Here is a 15,852-nt window from a genome sequence, read left to right on the forward strand (position 1 = left end):
AAGATTTAATTAGAAAACCTTCCTGTCATATTCCCTATACTAACTAGATATGGTGTAAATATAAGATTTAATTAGAAAACCTTCCTGTCATATTCCCTATACTAACTAGATATGGTGTAAATATAAGATTTAATTAGAAAAGATTGTCTAGGGAATAAATCTCTAAGTAGAGCGGAGAACTCGAACTAACCCTGAATATTAATCAGATCAGATCATATCCTAGATCTCCAGATACAGGAGGATATAGGAGGGAACCCGCTTCTAATCAAATTCCCTTATGGAGTAGAATATATTATATATATGCTACAATTACTTTCTATGCAGCATAATAATTTCTACATAACAGAAATATGTAAAATGTATAATGTACATATATTTACATATTATATGTTAATGTTAAAGTTAACTTCGTTTTTAATTCTTGAAAAAATATCAATTTTCAGATAGTAAAATAAGGATATCTCCATCATTACGTAAAATTGTTTAAAGAGTTATGTTGTGAATCCGACGTGCACCTCCTAAAATTAAAACTGCGTAGAATTGAAAAAAAACTTTATATGTTGATAGAATTGAATGAGAACTGAAAACACTTTGGCAAAAATAAAGATTCATCCCTCCAATTTAGAACAAAGAGAAAAGATAAAAACAATGTTCTTTAAAAATCCAGCTTTGTTCGAAATATTTTCTAGATTTGTACTCTGTAGAACCCAACTAGGACTGCAGTGCAGTCTATAATTTCTAATTAGATGTTTGGAAGGTTTGAGAAATATGAAAACGTGCATTGTATTTGTACAGCAGATTGGTTTGTATTCAGACTTATCTGAAGAACTAGTTTCTTATGAAAACATACTCACATAATAAATATTGGAATAACAAGGAGTATTGAGGGTTATACAATATAAGATTTCAGGAAGGGGGGGGGTAAAGAGGGCACTGCTCCCCACCCCCCTGGATTAGGAAATCTATGGGTTTTAAGGGGTGTTTGGGCTCCAACGAATGCTGAGCCCCCCCCCCCTATAAAAAATNATATACTACTGTTTATATACGTTGCTCCCTTTGTTTTATTCTTTCAAGGTGTTGTTTGAAAACCACAAAAATACAGTCGAGTGTTAAAATAACTTTAATTGTCTATCCCTACTACCTTTTATATATTTCCTTATTTTGTATCTGCTACAAAACCACGCGAGTCACTTTTACAGAGAATTTGTAAGTGAAAATTGTCAATTTTTAGTTTAAAACCATGTATTACTTTATAATATTTTACTCAGAAAAAAAGGGTACTGTTGTGAATCATGCATGTAACTCTTGAAGTAGGGGGTCACTGAAAATCAAATATACAGCCCCTTTAAGATTTATAAAAAAAAAACACACAAAAACACAGATTATTTGTGGAAAAAATGTTAAAATTAAGAATGGTTTTTACTGTTTAGTGAGAGTGGATTTCAATGTGTCCAGCTTGAGAAGGTTTCGGAGAACGTGGTTCGTCTCCAGGTTGGCAGATTAACACACACCAAGGATGAAGCCTGTCATCCCCAACTCTTCTTCAATAATATCCATCCTATTCTACTGACAAGTAAGTTAGTTTCCTAGAGCTAGGATTTATTTCTCTAATGGATTAAAAACTACAATTGCAAACACACTTTTATTATTGGAAACTAGAATGTTATTGACAAGTTGTTTTTAAAAGTTTTCAAAGTGAATTAAATGATTACAATTTTAAAAGAAAGTTTTTTTTCTTTAAAATAAAGTGTTGACGAAAAATAAAAAGGGTTTAGGATCTGAATCCATATACCAGTTTACCATTTAAATAGGACTTTATTTTTCTATAAAATAAATGAATTGAGTCTTTGCCACAAACTCTGATTTTTGATTTCTATATCTTTGCATCCAAATGTCGTAGACCATAGATTTATTTTTACTTTGAATTCTTTTGGGATGCAATAATCCTAATTTGAAATATCAAATATTTACATTATCAGGGTTAAAAGATATGGTGATTATTTACATTATCAGGTTAAAAAGATATGGTGATTATTTACATTGTCAGGGTAAAAAGATATGGTGATTATTTACATTGTCAGGGTAAAAAGATATGGTGATTACACAATTTTAGTTAGTTGCAAAGACTCAATTCCTTTGAAATCTATACAAGCAGTTAAAACTGACTATATTTCTAGTAATTGAGTCTTTGCCACACAAACAGTTGATAGGGTACTCCTCAGATATTTCAAACTTTAATTATTTAAGAAGTCTTACTTTGAAAAAACTAAGATCTTCGACTTTGGGTTGCCAAGATATAAAGGATATGAAATCAGAAAACTCGATTCCTCTCAAACGTTTTCTTCCAGCTCTTTGCTGAGGAAAAGTTAATAATACTTTGCCACAAACTCAAAATTTCTAATCCCTATATCTTAAACAACTGATAGGGTACACCTTAGATATTTCAAACTTTAATCATTTGATCTAACAGAAGTCTTAATTTGAAAAATCTAAGGTCTTCGACTTTGGGTTGCCAAGATATAGAGGATATAAAATCAGAGTTTGAGGCAAAAACTAGATTCCTTTCAACCATTTTCTTCCAACTCTTTGCTGAAGAAAAGCTCCTTTCTTGTAAATGATCTTCAAATATTCGATTAATTAAGATTATTATTTCTATAATTGATCTTTAATTATTGACAATAAAGAAAACTAAGGATATCTTAATTGCCAAAACTGGCTTTCAATGATGTAATGCAGCAAACAAATAGAAATATATATTTTTTTAAAGATGAAAATTATTATTTATAATCCTATTGTATCTTTGCTACCTGAAATATGAAACTATCAATTCTTCCAGATAAATTATTAAGATTTGAAGTTTAAAACAGAGTTTGATTCGAGTAATCATTTTCTTCGTAAAAGAATGGACTCCTTCCCTCTCTAATTCCATGATGGTGTAAACCTTTGATATGTTAAACTTATAGACTATTTGATCCAGCAGAATTCCTAGTTTCAAATATTAAAGTTCTCCGACCTTGGGTTGCAAAGATATCGGAATTAGAAAATCAGAGTTTGTGGCNGCGTATAGGTTAGATGACACCATTGAAAACAATATCCTGTTGTTCAAATAAATAGGATCAATTTCTCCAAGTCTATATTGAACCAGTGCTCCGTGTATTCAACTAACATGTGTGTTTTATTTGCTCTGTCCTTTATTGTAAACTGGATACAACTAGAACAAAGTATGCATTAGAGATCTCAAGTTTGGAAAATCTGGCTTAAAGGGAGTGTACGCGTAATTATAAGTGAACCTTTTGGTTGGGAATACTCGTTCACAACGGTACCCTTTAAAGCTTTGTCGGATCAAGTTTTAATAAAGTTTCTACTGCAGGAAAAGGTTTAGGAATTTTCAGAATTAAACACTTAAAACCTGGAAAAAGGACATTTCCTTCCACAAAACCAACAGAATATGGACAATACAAGGAATACACTCCGCTATTCTTAGATTGAAAATATTTCTCAATTTCTTGAGTTATATTTAAGCGTTGATATGCAACAGTTTGAAAACTGCAAATATATATTTTAGATGTCAAACCTTGCCCAACTTCCCTTCATGTTATTCTCATAAAACTATCATTCAACAACTTCAAGTTTTAGTGTATCCTTGGATACAGGTTCAAGTGTATCCTTGGATACAGGATACAGGTTCTAGTGTATCCTTGGATAGAGGTTCTAGTGTATCCTTGGATAGAGCTTCTAGTGTATCCGTGGATACATGTTCTAGTGTATCCTTGGATACAGGTTCTAGTGTACCGTGGATACAGGTTCTAGTGTATACTTGGATACAGGTTCTAGTGTATCCTTGGATACAGGTTCTAGTGTATACTTGGATACAGGTTCAAGTGTATACTTGGATGCAGGTTCAAGTGTAACCTTGGATACAGGTTCTAGTGTATCCTTGGATACAGGTTCAAGTGTATCCTTGGATACAGGTTCTAGTTTATCCTTGGATATAGGTTCTAGTGTATACTTGGATACTGGTTCTATAGTGTATCCTTGAATACAGGTTCTAGTGTATCCTTGGATACAGGTTCTAGTGTATACTTGGATACAAGTTCTATAGCTTATCCTTGAATACAGGTTTTATTGTTTCCTTGGATACAGGTTCTAGTGTATCCTTGCATACCGGTTCTAGTGTATACTTGGATACAGGTTCTATAGTTTATCCTTGGATAAAGGTTCTATAGTTTATCCTTGGATACAGGTACTTTGTATTCTTGGTTCTTTGTGTCCCCGGATACAGGTTCTTTATATCCTTTGATACAAGTTCCAATGAATCCTTAAGCTATTACTTCCAATGTATCCTAAACTTCAGGTTCCAATGTATCTCAAACTCAAGGTTCCAATATATTCTAAATTCCAGGTTCCAAGGTATTCTAAGCTATTGGTTCCAATGTATCTAGGTTAGATATTCAATATTGAATCTAAATCTGAAACCTAAGCAGAACGCTTCATTTCTCCTCCTCCGCCCTGACATGGATTTGTCTGCTTCAGCTTCAAAAATTCAATATAAATTCTATATAGCTCTTCATACTTGACGTGACATAACTCTCTATTGTGTTGAGTGGCATATTCTTCAGGATATTATTCATCATTTTAATCATAGTTAGAAACTTTTATGAATCCCTGTTCTCATTCCTACCCGGAGAAACCTTTCCGGAAATTGACAGTTTCCATTTCCACCGAAATTTCTTGATATTTCTTATTGGTTCTTGCTGCAACAAATATATTGGGCAGAAAAGATATAAATTCTAGGCGAACAACTGTACTTCAACACTTCTACACAATACACAATACACAACTTACAATTGTAAAGTGTAGAAACAATTTAACCTAACATATTTAACTTGTATCTAGTTCTTGGACAAATAAATCTCTTCTAATGCCTGTTTTTCTATTGTTCTTTCCAAGCTGAATTGTACAAATTGAGTTTGCAATATGTAATTTATATAGGTATGTGCAGTTTTAGGAGGTTTCACGTCCTTATGAGAGATGGTTTTGGTTTTATAAGATGTAGTTTGGTTTTATAAACAGTGGGTTAATTGTAACGAAGTGGTCTGGTTGTATAAGATGTATAGACTAGTTTTTATTAGTTTAGACTAGTTTTCACTATATTAGTTTAGTTTTCACTAGATTAGACTAGTTTTCACTAAATTAGACTAGTTTTCACTAGATTAGACTAGTTTCCACAAGAAATTAGACTAATCTTTACTTGATTAGACTAGTTTTCACTAGATTAGACTAGTTTTCACTAGATTAGACTAGTTTTCACTAGATTTGACTAGTTTTCACTAGATTTGACTAGATTAGATTAGACTAATATTCCCTAGATTAGACTAGTTTACACTAAAATAGACTAGTCCTCAATAGATTAGACTTTGGAGGACTTATCTGTGTATTCCAGGCTCATAGTTGGAATTTGTAAAGGGGGGGGGCACAAAATAAAAAAATAGCATAGATGTTTAAGATAGGTACGCGCCGCAGGGGAAACTTTTTTTCACTTGAAAAACTCAATAAGGGTCAAAATTGATTAAAGAAGACTAAAAAGTTAGATCTCTAAGTTTTCATACAATAAAGTGTATTGAGAAAGATAATTAGCCTGTTTTCTTTCCCTTAAGTGTCATTGAAAAAAAAAAAAATTTTGAATTTTTTATCACGACTAGCCAATACTGTAAAGACCGAGAAAAGCTCAAGCATGAAAATCATCAGTTTTCTTGAAACTAAAATTCGAAAAATTCTCCTGAAACTGGACATATTTGTACATAATCTAAATTTGTCTTTTTCTTATTTTACATTTATCCAAGAACAGAAGGAAAAAGGATAAGTTTCTCAAAATACAAAAAAGTGTATTTAAATCCTATGATTTCACAAGACAGGATAGAAATAAAAATTCCCAAATAATTAGTTCAGAAAACAGTCAATTTTTCTTTAATTTGAAGAAAAAATAACCCTTTACACATAATATTTGAAACGAAAATTAGATTTTTTGCCAATTTTCTCCCCATTTTTCCTTCATTCTTTCATTTTTTGTTTCCTTCTTTTCATTTCTTCTTTTTCTTCTTTATTGTCTCATAATGTGTGCCACATCTGTGCCCTCATTTAAGTGTAAAATGGAGGCACGTGCCTCTCTGCCCCCCCCCCCCAGCTACGGGCCTGGTGTAATCTGCTATGTATATAACAAAACAAAAGAAGAATTGTTACTACATTTTCTCTTGGTTCCGGAGAATTATAAAGTTTTAAATAAAATACAATTTAAGAAAATATTTCCCTGTGTTCGTGACATGAATATTTTCTAGAAATAAATCCTTGTTCCACATCCTTCCTTCCTCTCAATAATTCATATTTAGTTCTCCATCTTTTAATATAGATCACATTGCTTTACTTTATACAAAAATGTGGGTTTGGGAAATTTAAGGAAAACAGACTGACATGGACCCCCCTGGCAGGAAAAGGTGTGCAATCTTTTTGGCGCGAAAGTTGTTTTAATCTATCTCAACGGGACTGTCGTTTTAATTCATTCTTGACCATCATACACGTACAGCTTTACACTGTTGTAAATCAGACTCTACACTCTACAATTGAAGTGTCACATCTAATTTTTTCAAATCCCCGTAATGAAAAGAAAATCTTCTAAAATGCTCTGATTTATTCTGCCGCAATTATATTGGCATAGAAAGCTATAATTTGCATGTTTTAGGTCTTCATTTGAGCAGCCAAGTTTGTCCGTTGAGTGGACAATACAAGATCAGATCTGATCTGTCTCCAGGAGCAGCAGTGTCCATCTCCTCCGTACCTAAGATGGACCTGGATATCTCCTCTGTATCTGAGGTGGACATGAATACAAAGTGCCCTTCTCTTCTCTCCTCATGTACAAACACACATACTCTAACATTCTCACATAACTGTGGAAAATCTGTTCAAGGTATTTTAAATGAATATAGAGATAATATCCTGGTATTGGAATATAACTTAACAAATCTTACTTTTTCAAATAGTTCCTGGCCTGTATGCAATCATAGCATTTTTGCCTTTAAGCCCTAGTTTTGTAAATTAAAATATTGTTCTTTAAAAAAAAATAATAATTTGTAATTATGAAAATCAATTCGCGTTTTATTCGTAATTTATCTTTATATTATTGCCATGAAAAACAACATAAATATGTGCGTAAATACAATTACATTTAGATTAAAGAGACAAATATGTTTGTTACTTGTAAATTTTTATATCAGTGCAAAGATACAAAGATATGAAGTATGATACTGTGTTATTAGTGTATGCGAGATATAAAAAACATTTATCTACAGTTTACAGTTTACAGTTTACAGTTTAGATTTTACAGTTTACAGTTTACAGTTTACATTTTACAGTTTACAGTTTTTTACAGTTTGCAGTTTACAGTTTACAGTTTACATTTTACAGTTCACAGTTTACAGTTTACAGTTTGCAGTTTACAGTTTGCAGTTTACAGTTTAGTAGACTTGAAACGTTAATCCTTCATTTCTTCAATCATTTGATCCATCTAGGCTTTAATCCTTTGATCTTTTAATCCATCCTGCATTAATCCTTAAAGTCTGGATTTTTAAAATTTACTTTCTTATTCTATCCTATATTACATTCAAAAGATACAGCCTGTTAACCTTCACTTCTTCCATCCGTCATATCTCATAATATTCATTCATCTTTAAAACCATCCTCCTAATCCATCTTATCCATTCTTCCATCCTTTCTCTTATCTTTTCTGCTGTCCTTTATCTATCTGGGTTTCTATCTAACTTAATATCTTTTTGTTCCCAGGGGAATTATTTTGAATATTTAGTTTTATCTCTCGAGGTTCTAGAGGAGAACTAGAGGAAAACTAGAGGAAAACTAGAGGAGAACCAGAGGAGAACTAGAGGAGGACTAAAGGAGAACTAGAGGAAAACTAGAGGAAAACTAGATGAGAACTAGAGGAGAACTAGAGAACTAACAAGTGTGTTTTATTTGCTCTGTCCTTTATTGTAAACTGGATGCAACTAGAACAAACATTTTAGAACAAAGTATGCATTAGAGAACTAGAGTTCGGAAAACCTGGCTTAAAGGGAGTGTACGCGTAATTTTAAGTAAACCTTTATGCAAAGTTGGCAATACTCGTTCACATTGGTGCCCTTTAAAGTTTTGTCGGATCAAGTTTCAATTAGATAGCAATGTTTATTATTTTTAATTATGGGTTCTCTAAATAAGTGACTTTCGCATTTCTACTGCAGGAAAACGTTTAGGAATTTTCAGAATTAAACACTTAAAACCTGGAAAAAGGACATTTCCTTCCACAAAACCAACAGAATATGGACAATACAAGGAATACACTACTAGAGGAGAACTAGAGGAGAACTAGAGGAGAACTAGATGAGAACTAGAGGAGAACTAGAGGAGAACTTTGTATAAAGAGAACTCGAGGGGTGGAGCTAGACTAGAGTTTATTGCATGATCAACATATTCAGATTTAAATTTGGGAAAACCAAGGAAGGATTAGGAAGAAAGCCATTGCAAACTCCCCAACTCTCCGGATACATACAAAGTCTGAAGTTAACCTACTTTTTTCTACCAGCTTGGGAACCCAGCTTTGCATGGAGTTTTCCTTTTAAAAGTTCCTTTATCATAAATTGTGGCAAATCGGTTCATGTGTTATGATCGGACAAACAGAGATTACTACTTTATTTATATAGATTCTTGTGTTTAGATTATAACTGTCATGACTCCTGGGAGACAGGGTTGAATCAGAAGATGTTGATTCTCTCACAGTCCGCTTTAAGGTACATAGATAGTATCCAGGTTGTCCTACTCATCCAGCAAATTTTAAAATAACTGAAATTCGTTAGTCTTGGAGATTTGTTCATTCTGTTCAAAGATTCAACTAATAAAATATGGTCATTTTATAATGTACTAAGAAAATCTGCAAATCTTAATGTAAAAAAATGCGTTGTGGACTTTTTATCACTCGCTTAAGAGCTTTCACAACGGGAACCATCTTCTTGTATTAATGGTAAATTGCAGATTTACTGTTTATATAATAAAAACGTTCATATTTCAGATTGAACCCAGGAACTGAGTTCTTGCCACAAACTCAAATTTTCTAATCCCTATATTTTTTCTGATGGTGTAAACCTTTGATATTTTAAAGTAAAACTATTCGATCTAACAGAATTCATAGTTTGAAATATCAAAATTTTATGACATCGGGTTGCACAGATATAGGGGTTAGAAAATCAGAGTTAGTGGCAAGAACTCATTTCTTTTAAACAAATGACGATTTTAAAGCAAATCAAAGATTGGTAAGATTGATAGGACATCAATCTCTTCTTCCTCTTTCATCCAGCTTAAACCTTTTTGGCCAGTTTTGTTAATTTTAAAAATGCAATTTAGACTGGGGAACATAGTGGATTCACAACTAAATGTTTATCAATTTTTCATAAAGTCAATCTAGACATAGAAAGAAAATTTTTTGACATTTTACAATTTTTTTTGCTCTGCATTACTGCCATTATCGTTCTATTCTTCATAATACTTTCTATATTTGAAATCTTAAAAACTTTTTTCTATTCTTCACCGTTCTTACTCTTATTTTTATACTCTAACTTCCATTTTTTAAATTTTATTAAACATTCCCTGTTGAATTTTCACATTTTTTACTTGCATCAAATATTTCTTTTACCACCTGGCCTCCTGTCTCCAATATTTATGTTTGTCTAGTGTAAACGAATCTATTTATTTGTTGGCATTATCTATATTGAAAATCATCAACAAGACATTGATTTTTTTATGGGAAAATATTGAGAATAGTTGATCCTTTCCTATAGTATCAAGAGTTTAGTATTTTCTAATAAAATAAAGAATAAAATAATATTATTAAGAAAATATCAAATATATTTTCTTTACTGTTTTACAAATACCCAGCTAGGGGAAAAGAATAAACTTGGCAGACGTTTCAATCGGAGAAATATTTGTTGAGCAATTATTTTTAATGAAATGTTAGTTTGTTGGGGCGGACTTCTGTACAATAATTATTATGTTGAAGGTTTTAATTAGACAAAAAATATGTTTAAAAATAGAATGTTTATCTTAATATTTTCCAGCTTTTTTTTGACAATTTTGCGATAACAGAGATGAATAAATAAATACTTTGTTTTAGTGCCAAGAAATTCTGTATTATCGTCAATAAGACCAAAGACGACCTGAGCCTTGTTGTGCGAACCACGTGCGATACGGAAGCTGAAACAACTGGTGATTCAAAAAAGATTGCGACAACCTATCATGGTAAGTTAAAGTTATACAATACCTAATCTATAAAAAATGTAGTTGTTAAATTAAGTTCATTTCAAAATGATTTCTAATGCAAAAAAGATAAATACAGTAATAACCAGAAAACAATGGAATAGGAAGAAGAATTTTAACAATTTGATGTTGTTACAAAGCAAATTTGATTTTGTTAGAAAGCAAATTGATTTATTTGACGCTTATTAAATCACTACTGTAGTGAAATGGGTCTGTTTACACTGCACAATAGTTTTGACTCTTGCTCATTGGACTTCTTAAAATTACAAATCGATTGTATTTTAGAGTTTTCTGGTTATCACTGTACATTATTTTGGGCTTCTCAGTCCTAGCTAGGTTTTCAGAGTTTAAGATTATAAATTAATTTAATATTTCTACTCTCAGATATTTTGGACTCTAATATTTCACTCAGCACACCTGGTTTGGACAATTAACTATTTAATAAAGAATTCTAAAAAACTGAGTTGAGAAGATGTTTGAAATTCAAAATGCCATTAATTGAGTGAATTTATGGTTTTATATAAAATTTTTTAATAAGCATGATCGATTGAGGTTTAATTCAATGTCCATACGTTAGTTTAAAAGGACATTTTATCCAGGTGGAGGATTTCAGTTTTATTTTGAACTGTTGACTCGGTAAATTTAAAGGTTTGACATGTTACGACACGGCTGGTTAAGTTCAGATTTTACATTTGTGCCAGAAACTCAATTTTAAAAATAAAAAATTTGATTATTTATAGCTCTTTAAACTATTGTTGCAATGATTTAGTTCAAATGAAAAATAAAATTAGGCTTTCTTTTGGTTTGTTCTTTTGTTTCATTTTTTAGCAGAAAATCTCTTCTTAAAACTTCTAATCTCGGAGAACTATCCGAAAGGAGACATTTTAATTCGCCGAATTGCAGGATATACTGAGAGATGCTTTCTGAAAAGATTAAAAATGCCAAGTTCTGAACCCAAATATTTTCATGGATTTAAAGGGAGTGTTCGCAAAAGACATGAAGGGGGGGTATAGGCTTAAGGCGAAAAATTATCCCTTTCGATCGCTACTAATCTTACTTCTATCTGTTGCGTCTATAAGGAGAAAATTGTTAAAAACGCTTATGCTGAAGAACATAACGTCAATACCAATTCAGAAAGTTGCAATATACGACTCGGATCGTAAAAAATCAATTTAATTTCAAACAAATCATTCAGATATTACAACCTATGGTCATCGATTATTTTTCGACGAATTCGTAAATAGTTTGCCACCAGCTCTGCTGTCGATGCTTTGAATGATTACACGTGGCAGAGACACCTAGCGGAAAAAACGTCGTTTTAAGTGCAAATTGTATATAAAACAAATATTAACTATATACGAATGCGTCGAAAAATAATCGATGACTTAAGGTTGTAAATAATTGAAATCAATTGACTGTGAGCGTAATTTAAAGTTATCCTCCGTGTAAAGATTGCAGTGTCCTATAGCATAATTGAAGATAGTAAATTTTCAAAATTAAAAACATTGATATCTAATAACTTTTAGGGTACCCTTGGGAATTGGGCATTGTCATCTTTGTATGGAGGGTCACTTGAAATTACGCTTACAATCCCTTTAATTAGGTTTTCCACGAAATGGCTAAATCTTTTGCGCAAAATTTTCGCTATTTTCGCGCAATTTTTTTTGGCGAACTTTTGCACTATTTTTGCGCATGAAACGCAATGAGTGTTGCGCAATTTGCGCAAAACCGGAAATATTTTTTGCGAATGAAACGAAATTTTAATTTTGCGCAATTTGCACAAAACCGCAAGTTTTACGCAAATATAACATTTTAGGCAAATTGTCAAAAGTTGATATTCTAAGCTAAGAATTAAACAACTGAAGATTTATTCCATAACAATTACACTCAATTGGTTACTTCCAGTTACAAAAAGTTTAAATTAAGGGACCAAAATTAATAAAATAGAAATTAGAGAGTGTGAAACTTGGCAATATTTTAATCCTATTAAATAATTTCAAGTGACCCTTAAAAGCTTTGCCTAATCAAGTATGAATTATATTCTTAAATTTTTTTAATCAAATTTCTGAAATCTCTTTAATCTCATATAAAATAATGCAAGAAAGTAACCAATGCCTGAAGAATCCAGTTTAAGGAAATATGCATGTCCAAAACTAAAATTGTCGAGAAAATTGTGAGATTTGAACTCTTCTTAACTGTCATTGGTCAATTATGTAAAAGTGACCAATAGGAAGACATTCCAAAACAAGATTCTTCCAGAATTGAATTCTAAGAAACACACACCGTCACCAACCGTTTGATTTTTACGAAATTGCGCAAAACTCTAGGTGTTGTTGCGCAAAACTCTAGGTGTGGAATTGCGCAAAATTCTAGGTGTGGAATTGCGTAAAACTTGAGTTTCGCAAAAGCGGAATAGGCCAATTTTGCGCGAAATGACTTTTGCGAATGATTGCGCAAATTGTTGTTTTTTCGCGCAAAACTGATGCGCAAAGAAAGAAAATTTTGCGCTTCGTTCCGCAAAAATTGCGCAAAAGTTTTGCGAATGGAAACCCTAACTTTAATTATGTACGTTTAGGTGACTGTTCTCCAACTGCACTGGCTACAGCGAATGGTATCTCCAGTTGGCAACTATCTTCGGTTTTACTTGATCTCATTCTCATGCACGTCTTTCAATCTCTTCGGGGAGTTAACATGGATCCAGATTTCATTTAAATGTGAACAAAATTTATTCTTACTTTTTAAAATCTTTGTTAAACGTTCTCCTTCTATCTTTCATCCTAAGCTTCCTTACTTTTTTATCTCTCATTTATCCTTTATCACACATATTTCCTAACCTATCTTTTTTATCATTCATACTTCCAAACCTATCTTTTCCCTTTATCCTTCATCCTACATACTTCCTAACCTATATTTTTCCTTTATCCTTTATCCTACATACTTCCTAACCTATCTTTTCACTTTAACCTTCATCTTATATGCTTCCTAACCTATCTTATCCCTTTATCCTTCATCCTACATACTTCCTAACCTATCTTTTCCCTTTATCCTTCATCCTACATACTTCCTAACCTATCTTTTCCCTTTATCCTTTATCTTACATACTTCATAACCTATCTTTTCCCTTTATCCTACATACATCCTAACCTATCCTTTCCCCTTACCCTTTATCTTACACACTTCCTATTCTATCCTTTCCTTTTTCCCTTTATCTTACATACTTCCCGACCTATCTTTTTCCTTTATCCTTCATCCTACAGACTTCCTAACCTATTCTTTCCCTTAATCTTTCATACTTTTAAACCTATCCTTTCCCTTTATCCTACATTTTCCCTAACCTATCCTTTCCCTTTATCCTTTATTCTACATACTTTCTACCCTATTTTTCCATTTTTCCTTTATCCTACAAACTTCCTAACCTATCTTTTTCCTTTGTCCTTTATCCTGCATACTTCGTAACCGATCCTTTCCATTTTTCCTTTATCCTACATACATCCTAACCTATCCTTTCCATTTATATTTCATACTTCCTAACCTATCCTTTCCATTTATATTTCATACTTCCTAACCTATCCTTTCCATTTTTCCTTTATCCTACATTGTCATAAAACTTTCCAATTTTATATTTTTCCCCACCATTTTCTCTGAGCTAAAATTGTATTGTATCTCTCTGCAGTTGGAATGATTATATTTGTGTTAAATGTGTGAACCTGCTGAGATTTCAGTGGATAGGGTGGTGAAGGACTTGATGAAATAGAAAATGAAAATTGAAAATTAAACTTCATGGGGTGCCAATGGGGTTTATTAAATAAAAGATTCTTTTCTATTCAATTATTTTTCTGGAAATTTCCACCGGTTCCTTTAAATCCAGTTTATCCCAGACATTTCCCAACTCTTGAACTCCCAATTGTGTATTTTAATAAAAGCGAGGGGAGCCCGTCTCTGGGAATAGAATTTTAGATCTTGTGACTTTTATCATTTTCTTTAAACCTTCTCCATCCTACATCTTACACCTTCTCTATCCTAGACCTTTTCCATCCTACACCTTCTCCATCCTGCACCTTCTGTATCCTACACATTCTTCATTCTACACACCTTCTCTTTCCTGCACCTCCTTCATCCTGCTTCATCTCCATCCTATACCTTCTCTGTCTTACACATTCTCCATCCAGCACCTTCTCTATACTACACCTTATCCATCCTGCACCTTCTCCATTCAATACCTTCTCTATCTTACACCTTTTCCATCTTACACCTTCTCTATCCTGCGCATTCTTCATTCTACTCCTTCTCCATCCTGTACCTTCTCTATCCTACACCTTCTCCATCCTGCACCTTCCCTATCTCAAACTTTCTCTATCCTTCACCTTCTTCATTCTACTCCTTCTCCATCCTTCACCTTCTCCATCCTACACCTTCTCTATCCTAAACCATATCTATCCTACACCTTCTCTATCTTACACCTTCTCCATCCTACACCTTCTCTATCCTACACCTTCTCTATCATACACCTTCTCTATCCTACACCTTCTCTATCTTACACCTTCTCTATCCTACACCTTCTCCATCCTACACCTTCTCTTATTAAGGGATTGTTAATAAGAAGATGAATCGTAAGATTGGTCTGATATTTGTAATATTAATTTCTTTGCTGCTTGAAAATTGATTATTCGAATTTTTCTAATATTTTGATCTTTTATACAGTTTGCAGTATATTTAGATCTTATAGGTGTTGCTGTTTAAATGTTATTGTTAATATTATGTACCGGCCGGTTTATGCGCTGTGTTTACTGTACTTTTTAAACTGGTTCTACGTTTCCGGGATCTCTTCTAGTATTTTTATAAAGATGTAACTTTGCAATTGTATGTAGTACATATATGTTAATTAAAAATTCTCACAAAAGTATGTTTATTTTAGTTGATAGAGATTATAGACTAGAGAACTATGTGTATGTTTAGTTGATAGAGATTATAGACTAGAGAACTATGTGTATGTTTAGTTGATAGAGATTATAGACTAGAGAACTATGTGTATGTTTAGATAATAGAGATTATAGACTAGAGAACTATGTGTATGTTAGTTGATAGAGATTATAGACTAGAGAACTATGTGTATGTTAGTTGATAGAGATTATAGACTAGAGAACTATCGAGGTTTCTCTACAAAATTGATTTGCCAAAGAAAACGGTGAAACTGGACAGTGTACTTGATGAATCATTTCTTTTTAGAGAGTCTCATGTGTTTCGCAGTAAAAAAACAATTACTTCCTAATTTTTACTCAGATAGAGTTTAAAGAATACCATTGGGAATCTAGCCTGCCGCCCTTCTTTTTTTTTAAATTGTAAGGAAAACTTGATATTACTTCTTAAAAAATGCTAACGATAGAGTGTTAATTTGCATTAAACCCGATTTTATTTTTGATCCCTCTTTTCTAGGTTTCGCCCTGTATAGATATTTTGCCAAGTTCACTTTTCCAGTGTCACCCTGTGACAGAAGGAACAACATTC

General features: G+C 32.5%; 1 protein-coding gene across 1 annotated transcript in view; it reads left to right on the plus strand.

Moving 5' to 3' along the window:
• Nucleotides 1-15,247, plus strand: part of LOC111714108 (uncharacterized) — a 42,778-nt gene extending 27,531 nt beyond the window's left edge. The window contains exons 12-16 of the mRNA XM_023489148.1: nt 1,431-1,573; nt 6,737-6,961; nt 8,756-8,828; nt 10,205-10,329; nt 12,923-15,247. Coding sequence (XP_023344916.1) covers nt 1,431-1,573; nt 6,737-6,961; nt 8,756-8,828; nt 10,205-10,329; nt 12,923-13,059 — 703 coding nt within the window. The 3' untranslated portion in view covers nt 13,060-15,247. The remainder of the gene's footprint in view (nt 1-1,430; nt 1,574-6,736; nt 6,962-8,755; nt 8,829-10,204; nt 10,330-12,922) is intronic.
• Nucleotides 15,248-15,852: the final 605 nt, after the last annotated feature.

Source organism: Eurytemora carolleeae, unplaced genomic scaffold (assembly GCF_000591075.1).
Source record: "Eurytemora carolleeae unplaced genomic scaffold, Eaff_2.0 scaffold1512, whole genome shotgun sequence".
NCBI classification, from domain to species: domain Eukaryota; kingdom Metazoa; phylum Arthropoda; class Copepoda; order Calanoida; family Temoridae; genus Eurytemora; species Eurytemora carolleeae.